The sequence below is a fragment of the Peromyscus californicus genome, unplaced genomic scaffold (assembly GCF_007827085.1).
Source record: "Peromyscus californicus insignis strain IS unplaced genomic scaffold, ASM782708v3 Scaffold_9__1_contigs__length_137607984, whole genome shotgun sequence".
Classification (NCBI taxonomy): Eukaryota; Metazoa; Chordata; class Mammalia; order Rodentia; family Cricetidae; genus Peromyscus; species Peromyscus californicus.
The window spans coordinates 69,354,263-69,369,250 of NW_026294617.1; the positions used below are offsets into that span (position 1 = coordinate 69,354,263).

The 14,988-nt window shown below is 52.3% G+C and overlaps 1 protein-coding gene across 2 annotated transcripts; it reads left to right on the forward strand.

The window, feature by feature from the left end:
• The first annotated feature begins 1,717 nt into the window (after positions 1 to 1,717).
• On the forward strand, positions 1,718 to 11,161 carry Ube2q1 (ubiquitin conjugating enzyme E2 Q1). 2 transcript variants are annotated; one of them, XM_052731529.1, is made up of 14 exons: positions 2,061 to 2,175; positions 3,388 to 3,498; positions 4,247 to 4,351; positions 4,689 to 4,793; positions 5,432 to 5,482; positions 7,951 to 8,091; positions 8,274 to 8,358; positions 8,895 to 8,955; positions 9,136 to 9,226; positions 9,337 to 9,395; positions 9,496 to 9,544; positions 9,790 to 9,885; positions 10,199 to 10,265; positions 10,674 to 11,161. In XM_052731529.1, exons 4-14 carry the CDS (start codon positions 4,764 to 4,766, stop codon positions 10,703 to 10,705), a joined length of 762 nt encoding a protein of 253 aa, XP_052587489.1. In that variant the 5' UTR covers positions 2,061 to 2,175; positions 3,388 to 3,498; positions 4,247 to 4,351; positions 4,689 to 4,763; the 3' UTR covers positions 10,706 to 11,161. The 2 variants fall into 2 exon arrangements, with proteins under 2 accessions (XP_052587488.1, XP_052587489.1); XM_052731528.1 differs by lacking the exon at positions 3,388 to 3,498 and having other exon boundaries at positions 1,718 to 2,175.
• Positions 11,162 to 14,988: the final 3,827 nt, after the last annotated feature.

Consider the following 14,988-nt stretch of genomic DNA (forward strand, 5'->3'; position numbering starts at 1 on the left):
TGAGCAAGGTGGTCCATGCCTGACTATAAGCTTATCATTGGGAAGCTGAGGCAGGAGGATAAGATTCAGGCCAGCCTGGGCTTCATAGCAAAACCCTGACAATAACAAAAGAAATAAAACAAGCAGGTAAGCAGCAGACAGAATAGGGTTAGAGGGCATGGAGACAGACCTAGAAGTTCTGCTCAGTAGTTATAGATCCTGATTTCCACTTGTAAAATAAAACTTAAAACACTTACCTTGCAATGTTGTTGGGAGGGTTAGAAATATTTGCAAAATATTCCTGGCTCAGGGAGCGCTTGATAAATTAAGACTTTTTACCATTTTTTTGTGTGGTGATGAGGGTGTGTCAAATCCAGGGCTCCCGTATACTAGGCAAGCAGCCTATCACATCCCCAACCCTTTCTTATTTATTACTTCTGCGGCTGAGACAGGAGCTCATTAAGTTACCCAGGTAGGCCTTGGACTTTCCACCCTCCTAGACAGTTGGGACCACGGCTAGGTTTGGCTTACCCCATCATTTTATGCTTCCACCTTGTGAACACAGGCACAAAGACGGTATGCAGCTAAACGCTCAGGCTGTTCACATTACAAGAACACTGGCCTGCCCCCCCACCCCCAGGTCTTCAAATTATTAAAACAAAAACAACAACAACAAAACACCAACACGGAATTTCTTTAAACATCCAGAGTTGAACTCGGCCAAGCAAAGCCTTCTGCTAACATCACTGAGGGAGCGAATAGCCCAGAATCAAGGCAGTCAGCTTCCAACAGAGGTAAAGGTGGCGGCGGCGGCGGCAGGGCCAGTGGCTCCCAGGCTGGATTGGCCCCCAAGCATCAGGCTAGAAGAGGCTGACACCTGCCTTTTCTGCAGCTCTGGGTTGCAGGAACCTCAGACAGCGTTGTCCTTTGCGATAGTGCCACCTAGTGGGAAAGCAGAGGTACTGCCGTGAGTTTCCAACCGTGCTCAGGATCAGGGCGACAGGGTGGGAGGGCCAGGGTCTTCTATCCAACTGCTCGATCGATACTTCGGCCAAGTGACGCACTCCTGGGACCCTGCGGAGGAAGCCGCACCGTCCTTCCCCCTCAGAAGTAACTGGCCCGGGACCATACCCGACACTTTGCTATCCTCGCACCAAGTCCTGGAAACAGGCCAGAGAGACCCTGTCGTTCTGTACAGAGCCACTGGACGGATGGAGAGACCGAGGCTTGGCCGGCGCGTAGATAACCCAGGGCCACACAACAACCGTAGAGGAGCCGCAGGGGGAGCCACGCCGGCTTCTCGGGCCGCGGGGCCTTCCCGTCCGCACACCGGGTCCGCCCCAGGCGCAGGGGCGGGCGGGCGACGGCTGGCCGGGGGCCTGCGGGACGGACACCGCCAGCCGCCGCCCGAGCGCGACGCGGAGAGCCCCTTGGGAAACGCCGACGCCGACCACGTGACCGGGGGGGGGGGGAGCGCCGGCCGAGGGCCGTCGTGCGCGGCCACGCACGACGCACGCACGACGCACGGAGGCGCTTCGAGCGGCAAGCGGAGGGCCCCGGGTCACATGTGGAGGGTGACAGGCGCGGGCCGGGGGGCGGGAAAGACGCGCGGATCACGTGCCGGGGGCCGGAGCTCAGAGGTCACGTGAGGCCGGAGGCGGGGCCGCCGCGGAGGGGGAGGGGCGCGCGGCTTCCGGCGGCCGTGGGGGGGGGGGTGGGCCGGCGAGCGGAGGGGGCCTGTCCCGGAGGTGGCGGCGGCGCCATCTTGGCGAAGGGGGGATCAGGAAGTGCGGACCGCGGCGGCGGCGGAGCCCGGAGCGGAGGCCGGAGGCTCCCGGCCCGCCGGCCCCGGAGCGGAGCGGAGCGGAGCGGAGGATGCAGCAGCCGCAGCCGCAGGGGCAGCAGCAGCCGGGGCCGGGGCAGCAGCTGGGGGTCCAGGGGGCGGCGCCGGGGGCCGGGGGCGGCCCGGGAGGGGGCCCGGGGCCGGGGCCCTGCCTGAGGCGAGAGCTGAAGCTGCTCGAGTCCATCTTCCACCGCGGCCACGAGCGCTTCCGCATTGCCAGCGCCTGCCTGGACGAGCTGAGCTGCGAGTTCCTGCTGGCCGGAGCCGGAGGGGCCGGGGCCGCGCCCGGACCCCATCTCCCCTCCCGGGGGTCGGTACCGGGGGACCCCGTCCGCATCCACTGCAACATCACGGTGAGGACCTTCTCGTTTGCACCGCGCTGGGGGTCCCTTGTCTGGTGCTCGAAATCACACCGTAACACCCTCCTGCTCTCGAAGGACCCGGAGGCCGGAGCCCCCTCTTGGGGCTCGGCTCCCTCTCGCCAGGCTACACTTGTTTCTTGAGCTTGAGGTTCTGTGGTGCAGTCACAGTCTCTGCTGTTGACCCCTGAGAGCGAGGGACACCCGGACATGGGGCCCCTCGACCACCCCCTCCTATGAACCCACCTACACCTCGGGTTTTGTGATTTGGGTCCCTTTTGCATACTCCTCCACAACTTTACCATGTCACTTAGGAATGCCCATTTCTTCTCCCCACCCCCAACTCGAATGAGATTCCAGGCCTCTGCTGGAAGGACCTAGCCTGGAACTCGGCCCAGTTCGGTAGTGACCCTTCTCAGCAGTTCTTTCCACTTCGATGTTACCACCTGTGGGTTCCCTCTGCCCAGGCATCCCTCGTGCAACCCCGTTTTGCTCCCTGAATTTCACCAAGTGATAGTTCGCTGTTCAATGACTCCGCTTTGGATTTCCTCATACTCCGGTGTAACTAACCTTTAGCTCCTCTTTTAAGATGCCTCAGCTGGTAGCAACATTGCCACTCCCCTCCCCGTTCCTGGGGTCATGTCTGCTTGTCCTAGGTGGTGGTTGCCTTTTCTGGTGGTGATAGCAATGTGTGTGTGTTGAGCGGTAACAGCGCCCTTGCTCCTGAGTGGGCATCATTCCATCCTAACTATACTAGATTAGGAAACACCTTACATGTGTCCTGCCTTATTTTATCCCCTAGTGTCCCTTGAGGAAATTGTTGGGTGTAATTTTGTAACATCTGGTACTGCATGATCGTGTTGGTTGATAACACCCACTGTTATCTTGTCCCACCTGGAGCTAGCTAGCTAGAGGGCTAGTACCTTTATCCACACTGGAGATGGGAGTGGCCTGGGGAAAGACAGACCTGTGAATTCTGTGGTACTTGAACGCCTCAATTCGTGTTTCATGGTGTTTTCTATCCCTTTCTGCCACCAAACCGGGTCATGGTTTGGTGAGGTGTGGGAGTGGAGTAGTAATGAGACACTTGAGTTTTGATGGGGAATCATCTATCCAAGCTGAGGCTTTACCTCACCAAGCTATGACCACCAGGAGTGGCTCAGTCAAGTAAAGATTTTAGCATCTTTGGTACTGTTTTTCCTGCAGCACTGGTTAGAACTATGGCATCGCTAAGATCCCCAGTAGAAGTGGGTAAGGCTTCCTTGGCATGTGTTGAAACATCAAAGATTGGATTTTGCTAAGTGGATTCACTTACGGGTAGGTTTGCTTCCTCCAGCTGCTTCCTTTCAGTTTCCAGAGGCCAGCTCCTAGCTTTGTCTTTGGGGGTTCTCAGCTGCAGTGCCCACGGCCCCTCTAAAGGAAACTTGGCCTATACTGGCCCCCTTGCCTTGGGCAGAGTGGGGGAGTCTGTTTAGGCTCCTTTGGCACGGTGGCTCAGGAATGCTGGGAATGTCAGTAGCGTAGGCTTCTTTCTCCCAGCCCATGCCTGGACTGAGGAGAGGGCAGGTTCCTGAGGGAGTGGTAGGGAGAATGGGTCTTAGAGGGGTTCTGTTTGGAGGGGGGGTGGTCTTGCACATACCCTTTTATTATTAGCTTTGAAGACTGTATTTTAGTTCCTCCCCCGGTGGCTACAGCCTGCATTTTCCTCATCAGTGTGACTGTTAGGAGGTGATCTTCCTTCCCCTCATTCTGGAGTTTGGAAACACTGAAGGACTCTAGCCTGGGTGTGGGAGAACTTGGAGTGTGACCATCAGGACAGTAGAGCCCCTTCGATAGTGTTAACTTGCCCTGGTTTTTACTCTGGGAGAAAGTACGTTTGCAGGTTGCCTCTTAGTCCAGGTCCTCCTCCCAGGCTCTTTTTCTAGAAAAGCTGAGCTGGTGTTTTTGAGTGTAGGGCATAATGGTGGGAAGGAAAGGAACCAGAAGTCTCCAGGGAAGAAGGAAGGCTAAGCTAAAACTGGTTTCTCAGTTTCCCCTGGTGACCACTCTCCTGCTTTCCCTTCAGGAATCCTACCCTGCTGTGCCCCCCATCTGGTCGGTGGAGTCTGATGACCCTAACTTGGCTGCTGTCTTGGAGAGGCTGGTGGACATAAAGAAAGGGAATACTTTGGTGAGGGGGGCAGGGGGGAAGAGTGCATGTGTTCCTGGTGAGGTTTCAGCCACAAAAGTACCCAGTGAGAGAGAGGTAGATCTGAAAGTGGATGGTACCCCAGTGGAGCGTCTTGGTGCAAACTTCTTAGGAGAGTTGTTTACTGAAGCCAGAGGAGGTAGATTCCTGTAGCAGCTCCAGGGTAGGTCCACTAGGGAAAGTCATTTCTATAACTATGAGGGCCATCCAGTTAGAGAACCAGCCACCATTTGGGGATCTGAGATAAAAGCTCATCCATACAGCAATCCAGATTGCAGTAGGGAAGGTGTAGTTGATGTTTCTGTGGTCTCCACCCCAGCTTTTGCAGCATCTGAAGAGGATCATCTCCGACCTGTGTAAACTCTACAACCTCCCTCAGCATCCTGATGTGGAAATGCTGGATCAGCCCTTGCCAGCAGAGCAGGTATGCAGTTGAGGATTGGGCTTTGGGTCCTTCTGTTCAGTCCCATAGAGCGATTGACAAATACTTGATAATTGAGATGGAACTGCAGTTGCTCCTTCCAACCCCTGCTGCGCCCAAACACCTGTGACTCTCAGCCTCTTTCTTCTCCAGATGAGAATCCAGCTAAATGGGGGCACTACTCATTGCTTCTGTCCTATCAGAACTCATTCTCAGGGCAGCATTCCTCAGGTTGGGATGAGGAGGGCGTTTTACCATTATCTTAGCAATAGCGGTTGATGGCTATTGGAAAGCCAGGCCCTTTGTTTAGAACCAGAAATGCACTGTCACTCTAGAGGAGATCAAATGAAAGACGGGTTCTCAGGAAAGTTAAGCTGGGATCTGCAGAAAAGAGGACAAGAACAGCCGTCCCCGTCCATCTGTCCATCCATCCCCCCCTTTGACATGTAGTAAGAAGAGAATAATTGACTGGTAGCAAAGTCATCCATCCCTTGGGCTTATGCTGGCTGGTGGAGAAACTGGCATCTTTATGGGCACAATGCCCAGCTTCCAGACCTTCAGGGCCAGGGGGTAGGTCGGAGGCTGCACTCTAGCAACCTCCTGGGCTCTGACCTTCATCTTTGCCCCCGTCTCCACTGCAGTGCACGCAGGAAGAAGTGTCTTCAGAAGATGAAGATGAGGAGATGCCTGAGGTAGGCTTGCCACTTGAGATGGCATTGACGGGAAGTGTTTTTCATTAGTATGGGTCACTCATTATAAACAGCTCCATCTTCATACTGGGGAAAGAAACTTATCACTGGAATAAAGAGTGTCCTAAAGTGAAGGAGATTGCCATCTATTATCTATTCTTTGAAAGCATTTAGGTGTGAATGTGTTAAAACAGGTACTGGACAAACTTCATCTCAGATGGCTTCAGGAGTCCTCACCCTGATTGTCTTACTTGGGGAGTTTCAATTATTCTCATGAAGCTACAGTTTTCTCCTCTATAAAATAGGATTATGATACATATTATATAGTTGTTTCAGATAGTAAATAGTAATGTATAATGTACCTGATATATGCATGGATGTTTTCCCTGCATGAATGTCTGTGCATTACATACCTGCAGTGCCTGTGGAGGCCAGAAAAAGGCATCAAATCCCCTGGGACTAGAATTACAGATGGTTGTGAGCCACCATGTGGGTGGTGGGAACCAGTTTTCTAGAAGGGCAGCCAGTGCTCTTAACTGCTGAGCCATCTTTCTAGCTCTTGTTTGTTTTTTTGAGACAGGGTCTTGTGTAAGCTAGGCTGGCCTCAAACTCACTTGTGTGGTCGAGGATGGCTTGATTTGATCCACCTGCCTCTACCTCCCAAGTGCTAGAACTACAGATGTGTACCACCATGTCTAACTGCAGGTGCTTCTCTAGAATATAAACAAGAGTTAGGTTGAACTTCATAGCCAGATAGAACTTGTTTCTGTAAAGTCTACTTTGACTGGGCATGAGAATTAATTCACTAACCTTTAGCTTTTCTATAAAATGGAGATAATGATAGAATAATTCAGCGTTATAAAGGAATAAAGTAAGCTAGTGTGTGTTGCCCTAGCATGGAACTAGACAGGATGTCCTGTTGTAGTATGGTGTCTCTGATCATGTTTCCTAGCATTGGACCCAGATTCTGTAACTCTGTACTGATCTTCAGACCCACAGTGGGCTGATGAGCCATGAAACAGTCTTTCCTGGCAGTGTCCAGCCCTCTGTACCACGCCCTAGCACCTGACTGTGGAGCTGAAGCTGCCTCTGGGTGGCCTCCCCTTGTGAGCCGCTTGGTCACGCAGAGCCGGGTGAATAGGAGCTAATCATGTTGTGGAGTTCAGCCATCTCCTGCTTTGGGCCACCTCGTTTCCATCTGGGGACTCAATTCAGATCCTGCTCTTGTAGGGAGAGGAAGAATTTCATGGTCTGGATTTCTCCTTATGTTTTTTTTTTTTTCATTTTTTTTTATTCTATTTATTATGTATACAGAAGAGGGCACCAGATCTCATTACAGGTGGTTGTGAGCCACCATGTGGGTGCTGGGAATTGAACTCAGGACCTCTGGAAGAGCAGTCGGTGCTCTTAACCTCTGAGCCATCTCTCCAGCCCTTCCTTATGTTTTTAAGATGTATTGTATGTGTGTTGAAAGTCAGGACAACTTGGAGGAGTCAGTTCTATCTACTGTGCAGGCTCCAGGGATTGAACACATGTTATCAAGCTTAGCCGCACACACCTATACCCACTGAGCCAACCTAGCTGGCTCCTAGTTTTCTCTGTTAGGCCTAGGGTCCTAAGGACTCTGGGGTGTGAGAGTCTAGCCTAATAAAACAAGTTGTTAGCCGGGCGGTGGTGGCGCACGCCTTTAATCCCAGCACTCGGGAGGCAGAGCCAGGCGGATCTCTCTGAGTTCGAGGCCAGCCTGGGCTACCAAGTGAGTTCCAGGACAGGTGCAAAGCTACACAGAGAAACCCTGTCTCGAAAAACCAAAAAAAAAAAAACAAAAAAACAAGTTGTTAATCATCACTGCAGGCCAAAGTCAGTCATCTAGAAATTGAGAAATGTCTGCTGCCAAGGGAATTCTAGGGGCAGTTGAAACAGGGTTTTCCTAGGGAACAGAAGACAGTCCCTTTCTCAGTCCTCTTTTTAGCTCTGCTGCTGTGGTTTGGGAATTGAGAAAGAGAAGAAAATTGCCTTGGGAGGCCAGATGTATTGACACACACCTGTAATCCGGTACTCAGGAGGCTGAAGCAGGATGATCCCTGCAAGCTTGAAGCTAGCCTGGTCTACATAGTGAGTTCCAGGATAGCAAAGGCTACATAGCAAGACCCTGTCTCAAAATCAAAGCTTCGTGCACACCTGTATCCCTAACACTTGTCAGGTGGAGGCAGAAGGATTGGGGTTATCCTCACTATATAATGAATTTGAGGACAGTCTGGGCTATCTGAGACTCAGTCTCAAAAAACTAGACCCAGCTTGCCTTGACCTTTAGACTGTGGAGGGAATGAGGCTGAGCCATTTTCTTGAACTGGAAAATGTATTACTAAGATGCCACGGGGGCTTGGGGCTCCGGGACAAGTGGGATAAAGAAAGGATAGTCTATCCACTACCTTTGTGGTGTCGTTCCTCTGCTCCCACACCTACCTCAGGACACAGAAGACCTAGATCACTATGAAATGAAAGAAGAAGAGCCAGCGGAGGGCAAGAAATCAGAAGACGATGGCATCGGAAAAGAAAACCTGGCCATCCTAGAGAAAATTAAAAAGAACCAGAGGCAAGATTACTTAAATGTACGTGCCTTGTAGAGAGGCAAGGTGAAGGGTTGGTGGGTGCTGGCTGGGGAGTGGTAAGCCACTGCCCATCAGTATGGAGAGCTGCCTCCTTTGTGGGCTTGGTCTGCTCCTTCCCCTAGGCCAGAGTACCTTAAGGCTTCCTCCCAGATCAAGAAGTGATCGTGTGCTCTCCTTCCCAGGGTGCAGTGTCTGGCTCGGTGCAGGCCACTGACCGGCTGATGAAGGAGCTCAGGGACATATACCGATCACAGAGTTTCAAAGGCGGTGAGTTTGCCCAGGGCTGCACAGGAGTTCCTCAAAGGACAGGCGTGGGCTGGAAAGATGGCTCTGTGGATAAAACCACTTGCCACCAGGTTTCAGGACCTGAGTTCAGTCTCTAACACCCACATGACGGGGAGAGCCTCCACTTGCATGGGTGGCACATGCGCACATTCATGTCATGGTTTTTAAAAGGGTGTGGTGTGATGCTGGCAAGGAGCCCTGAGAATGTTTATGTACAAATGCTTATAAACTTCTCAGACTGGGATTGGAACTCCTCAGGGCATGGGTTGGTGCATATCCAGAGACAAACCTGGACCCTTGGAATTCCCCCCTGCCCCCCAAGTCTGGCTATTCTGAAACTCACTCTGTATACCAGGCTGGCCTTGAACTCATAAATCCACCTGCCTCTGCCTCCCCAGCACTTTAAAGCGGATTAAAGGCATGCACCACCACTTCCTGGCTTGAGCCTTTTTCTTACAGCGAGGGAGGGATCCACCTGTTGGTCCAGACCCATCTTCTCATGCCTCCTCTCCTTCCAGGAAACTATGCAGTCGAACTCGTGAATGACAGTCTCTATGACTGGAATGTCAAACTCCTCAAGTGAGTGGCAAATCTGGGATGAGACAGCAAATGAGTGGAGTGACTGGTGGAACCTCGGGCAGTCGTGTCCCAGCCAGTGTATTGGTTGCAGGGTCCCAGGACCAGGTGTGGGCACTGGGGCCCATAGGAGGCTGCTCAGTGAGGACCCAGCAGTCTGAGCCCAGATTCGTTGCTTTGCAGAGTTGACCAGGACAGCGCTTTGCACAATGATCTCCAGATCCTGAAGGAGAAGGAAGGAGCAGACTTCATCCTACTTAATTTCTCCTTTAAAGTAAGATGGCCTTTCTCAGTGCTCCCTCCCTGCCTGAGCCTTCCTGCCCGCCTTGAGTCCTAGGAGAGTGCAGGCCTCCCTTCCCTAACTGCTGTCTGCCTCTCTCTCAGGATAACTTCCCCTTTGACCCACCGTTCGTCAGGGTTGTGTCTCCAGTCCTCTCTGGAGGGTGAGTGGCCGGGCAGAGGGAGGAGGCTGTTTGTGGTGCAGCAGGTGAGGAAGGGACTGGACCTCTGGCCAGGCGCAGCTGACTAACCTTTCTTCTGCAGGTATGTTCTGGGTGGAGGTGCCATCTGCATGGAACTTCTCACCAAGCAGGTGAGCGAGCCTGTTTCACCCCCGCCCATTGGCCTGGGCGGGGCTGCCTGAGCTTTAACCAGTGCGGTTGGGGAGCAAACCCCAGCCGTGATACGGCCCTGTGATTGCACTAGGCATAGCCTGTTCCCAGCAGCTAGGTGGACAGGTGGTGACTGTCCTGGGAGTAAAGGGACCCTTCTGTAAAGGCAGCCTCTTCCCTGCAGAGGTGCTGACCCTAACTCCTGCTCTGTCCCTGCTGTGCCCAGGGCTGGAGCAGTGCTTACTCCATAGAGTCCGTGATCATGCAGATCAGCGCCACGCTGGTGAAGGGAAAGGCACGGGTGCAGTTTGGAGCCAACAAAGTAAGGGCCCTGGGACTCTGGGGAGCCAGGGACGACAGCGTGGGCCTCTAGCTGGCTAAAGCTGCCTTTGAGGGACAGAGAGGAGAAGGCCTCTGAAATGGAGGGAGGGCCTTGGCCTCAGGGGCATCTCAGATGTTGGGGTGGGCACAGGTCTGGGAAGGGAAGCTGTATGTGGTGTGTCTTCAAGGCCTTCCCAGGTAGAGGGGCTTAGTGCTGGAAGCTAGGACTCTTAGGTCCCTGGGTGACAGCCTGCAGATGAGGGACAGTAGGCTGCAGCTGGCCATGATCTGACCTGGCGACTTTGTCTCCCCAGTCTCAGTACAGCCTAACAAGAGCACAGCAGTCCTACAAGTCTTTGGTGCAGATCCACGAAAAAAACGGTGAGGCTGGAGCCCGGCCCCAGGAGAGCCAGCCCCACACCAGCCAAGTGCACGAACCTTTGGTTTCTGAGCCTTACTGTCCATTGATCCAGCATCTGCCCAGTTCTCCAGAAATCTGGAGGTGGCTAACCTCACTCTTCTCCCCAAGAAGGACCAGGGGTGGGGTCAAAGGTAGACTTGGTACTGCCATCCAATTCCTGTTACTTCTGGGTGGGCTCACCATTCTCCTTCCCTTATAATAGCCTCCAGGTAAGTATCCTCAGCTTCTCTACACTTTGTCCCCACACTGGACTGGACGTCCTTCCTAGGATCTGCTTTCCTGGCACAGTGGAGATGTCCTCAGGGATTGGAGTGGTCAGAGTTGCCCTGGGCCTGCCCTTACTGTGCTGGTTTGTGTTTTTTGTGCAGGCTGGTACACACCCCCAAAGGAAGATGGCTAACCCTGGAGTATCATCCCTTCCTCCTCCCCCAGGCACCACTGGACCAATTACCTTTGAATGCTGTATTTGGATCTCACGCTGCCTCTGGTTCCCTCCCTCATTTTTCCTGGACGTGATAGCTCTGCCTATTGCAGGACAATGATGGCTATTCTAAACGCTAAGGAAAACAACAACCAACCACACACTGAACTGTTTCAAGTACTCAAGACTGACTACAGACCAACCACCTTGCTGGAACCCTTGCTAGCAGGCATTCTTATAAAGAAACTCTCAAGCCTCCTTACATTGCTGGAAACTCAGCTGTGCTCCAGACTAGAGCCTCCTTACCTATGCTATGGGTTTTTAATTTATTTTCTCTTATTTCATGTACACTGCTTTTTTTGGTTACAGTGTATGATGGATGTGTATGGAAAAAAATGTATCTTTGGGAAAACAATTACAGTTTGTTAATTTGAAGATGCTGGTCTTGACTCATCTTTATTTTTATTTCTACATCCCCTGACTGCTGGGTGGTGGGGAGGGTGCCAGGCCCACCATGCTGTGGTAGCAAGGAGAGGCTGCATTGTGCTGCTAGCACAAGAGAAATACCAAGCTGAAGCACTCGCCTGACCTGACCCTAGGTGCTCCTAAAGGCCGCTGAAGCAACCAGCACCTGCATTTCTTGGAACAGTCTGGCCTGCTGAACTACAGCGCAGAGGCCCAGAAACAACTTGATTGTTACTGCTACTTTGTACTAATCTCCATTTTGAAATTTCCAAGAAAAAGATGAGACTGGAGTAGCAGCTTCATAAACTTCTTTTAAGTTGAGTGGGGTGGGGCCCAGGCTCCTGGATGCATGAGGTTTTCTCTAATCCCAGCAACCTGCTGGCTGGCTGTAATTCCTTGGTTCCCTGCCTTCTCATCCTCTCTGCTCACCTCTCATCTGCTTCATTAGGTGGTCTAAGAAAAGACGTAAACTTTGGATTCTTTCTAGCCATTCCCTGAGCCTACTGGAAACAGCTAGCTCAATGTGGTTGTGTTGTGTGGTGGGTCCTTGGCTCAGCCCATGAACAGCACGGAAGGGGAGAAGTCTGCAGAGCTAGACATCGGCACTGTGCACCGTGTTGGATGGACCTGCTGTTGTGAGACTGCTTTCCTTCCACATAGCACGTGAAGCCTGCATCTCCCTGTCAGTGAGCTTGCTGTGGGACCACCTGCCTGCTGATGTGACAGAAGCGAGGGACAGCTAAGCAAGGTTCCAGGGTTTAGAAAACCCAGCTCTGGGATGTTTGGTGTTGCTTTTCAGGGGGGCATTTTAATTCGGCCGTCCCCCCTGCTCCCACTTTCTTTTAGGCATTTGAACGTCTTGCTGCTTTAGGTGGATGGAGAGTTCACCAGTCCTACTTGATGCTGCCCTCCTTCTGCCTACACCCACCCACCAGATTAGGGGTGCTAATACAGTGAGGCCGAGACAGAGAGGACGCAAGGGGGAGAGTCATCCCGTGGAACTGCAATCTATCTTGTAGCCTGTGTGGCTTCCTTCTGAACTTAATGAAGTCAGCCCTGGCTGGCATGTAGATTGTGTTTTTAGTAATGTGTACTGTGAGCTGTCCTCTGTATAATGTATTTTGTAATGTATTTTTCTCATCTACCAAAGGATGGATCAAATAAAGTTATTTAAATAGTTTGGCTCTAATAAACTTATTAAAATATAATGGATTCATAGCCACTTGACATGAAGGGAAATGTCAGGTTCTGTGAACTGTGACACCAACTCCTTACAATCCTCCATTTTTGTCCTCAAACCTTTTATGATGAAAATTTAAGTGTAGGCTTCTCACAAACTTACACTGAATGTAAAGAGGCCATATCACAAAGGGCAGATTGCTTCTTCGCAGTAGGGAAGGCAAGAATGTGGATCTGTGACCCAGGAAGGGTTGTCTGGCTTGGAGCCCACAGCCTGGGAGCCGAGTGAGCATGGGAGGCTCACAGCTACTTCTCAGTCTCCATGCAGCAGTTTAGAGGGCAGGATAGAGCAGCAGGCAGTGACCAGGAGAAAGTATCCGTCACCTCAAGTGGGAGACAAGACAACCTTAATTTGCTAGGGTGATGGCTCACTCTTCTACCTGATTCTACATGTTAACACCAAGAAACCTAGACAAGGTCTCTTCCAACCTCCATGAGTGCCCTGGCATACGAAGAGGAGAGGGAAATACGCTTGGCTGCCTCAAGCTTCCTTTTTTTGGTTCAAATGTTTATGCCAGTTCAGTAGACTAAAGACACCTGACAAGACTTCACCCTTTGGAAAGAGGAGTTGGAATAAAGGCAAAGTGGAAAGCAACTCCATGCTGGGGCCCCAAGAACAGATGACACTCGGCAGTGCAGGCAGACAGATAAGCTGAATGTTCCCACCAGTCCCCATTAAACTCTTCAAACTTCGGGGTGTGTGGCTAGAAGGAAAGGAAAGTTGGTGGGATGGCAGGGTGCCTCCCATCTGGTTCCCCAACTCCTGGCCCATGTTCAGCTTGTTTCATCCAAGATTTCAGGGACCCGCAGAATCCTGGCAGAGGGACAGTCACCTCTCACAAGTGCCAGTGATTTTTCCCTGGGGATTTAATGGACACCTGGTGTGAATTCAAAATGTCTGCAAAACAAAATACCACAAAACTTAGGGCAGGTGGTGGCAGAGGAGGGAAGCAGAAGGCGGGGAGGCCACAGGGAGTGGGCTCTGGCGGCAGATCAGCTCCCCAACAAGTCTCTGCTAGTGTCTGCTACCTCCCGGCTCCGGCTCCGGGACGATGAAAGCCGGAGCAGTGGGAAGCCAGGGGCTGGGGCAAGGTAGGAGCTTGTATGGAAAGAGGCAGCCCTGTTATTGCTGTTTAAACAATTAGAGGGTCCTGGGTTGTGCTCTCTAATGGGAAATTCTGTGGGGATAAAATGCTGTTTTTACCATGGTAAGCGAGCACTTACATGCAGAAAGACAGGGTCGGGGTACCAGCCAAAAATTCACCTTTCTCCAAGAGGTTTCTCTAGAACTCGGCTCTGCCTTCCCTCTCACCAAGGCCTCCAAACTTTGGGGCTGTTCGAATGAGTGAGACCAGTTCTAATTAGGGCAAAAGGAGTCCCTCCCCCAGGATGCCATTTTCACGCTATGCAATACCAGGAAGGTCCTTTCACTTTCCTGAGTCTGCCTTTCCTCACCTACATAAGGAAGAAAGTCATCCCCTGGGGTGGCTTTCTCAGAGTCTACTGAAGAAGTAGTACACAGCTGGGCTGGGCACTCTGGCTCTCCTGGCAGCTGTTCATTGGATCAGGAGGCTCCCTTCTGGGCCGCTTTCCAATATCCGGAACCAGAAGGTCAAGAGACTGCTGTTCCTTCCCAGGCATGGCAGCAGACCTTTTCTCATGCAATGACCCACGATGCCCTCTGGGTGGAGCTCCTGACCACTGGGTGGAGCACCCTGACCACTGGGGCACAAGGCTGCTGGCCTCCCAGGTAGCCTGAGACACGCACTCTAGGAGGCACTTTTCCATCTAGGGAGTGGGCTGTGTCTACCTCGACTTCTCCCAGTTCTCCAAAGCAATATTTCATCCTCTCCCTCAACCTTGCGAAGGGACAGGGAAAGGAGGGGGTCTTCTGTGTTTCTAGAATGTGGAAACTGATATCTCCTCACCTGGATCTAAAGAAACAGCATGACGGAAAGACCACCCCCACCCCCTGCTGCCGCCCCGAATCCAGTGCTCCAACCTCTACACTGGTTTCCAAACTTTCATTTTCTTCTACAGCAGAATCCGTTCCCAAAGAAATTGTAAACAAAATTGGGAGCCTGAAATACCTGTCATCTTAGGGGCTCTGGTGGAAGCAGGGGTGGGAAGTCTCCCTCACCAACTAAGAACTCAGCAGCAGCTGATATCCTCAGGGACACTGAGGTTCCAGAAACAGGTGTGAGAAGCCCTAACTCAAGAGAGCACTCTACTGGCGTGGCTGCTGCTAAGGTGAGGAGAGGGCAGAGCCAGAGGCTGAAGGGAACCTACCGAGGCCATCCCCCAGCCCCCCCCCCCCCCCCCCCCCCCCGAGGTTCCAGATGTAGGCATCTCCTGTCTCTGATCCTCAGGAGAGGGCGGAAGACAACTGACCTTTCTCCAACATGGATGGCTGAGACAGGGGTGGATGGTCCAGAAGTCAGTCATCAGTGTCTGGACTGCACAGGGACCACACAGGGATGGTGCTCTACTGCACAGTAAACATGACCACAGCCCAGCAGCCTGCTTTATCTAACCCAGCACTCTGCCAATGGGAAGGA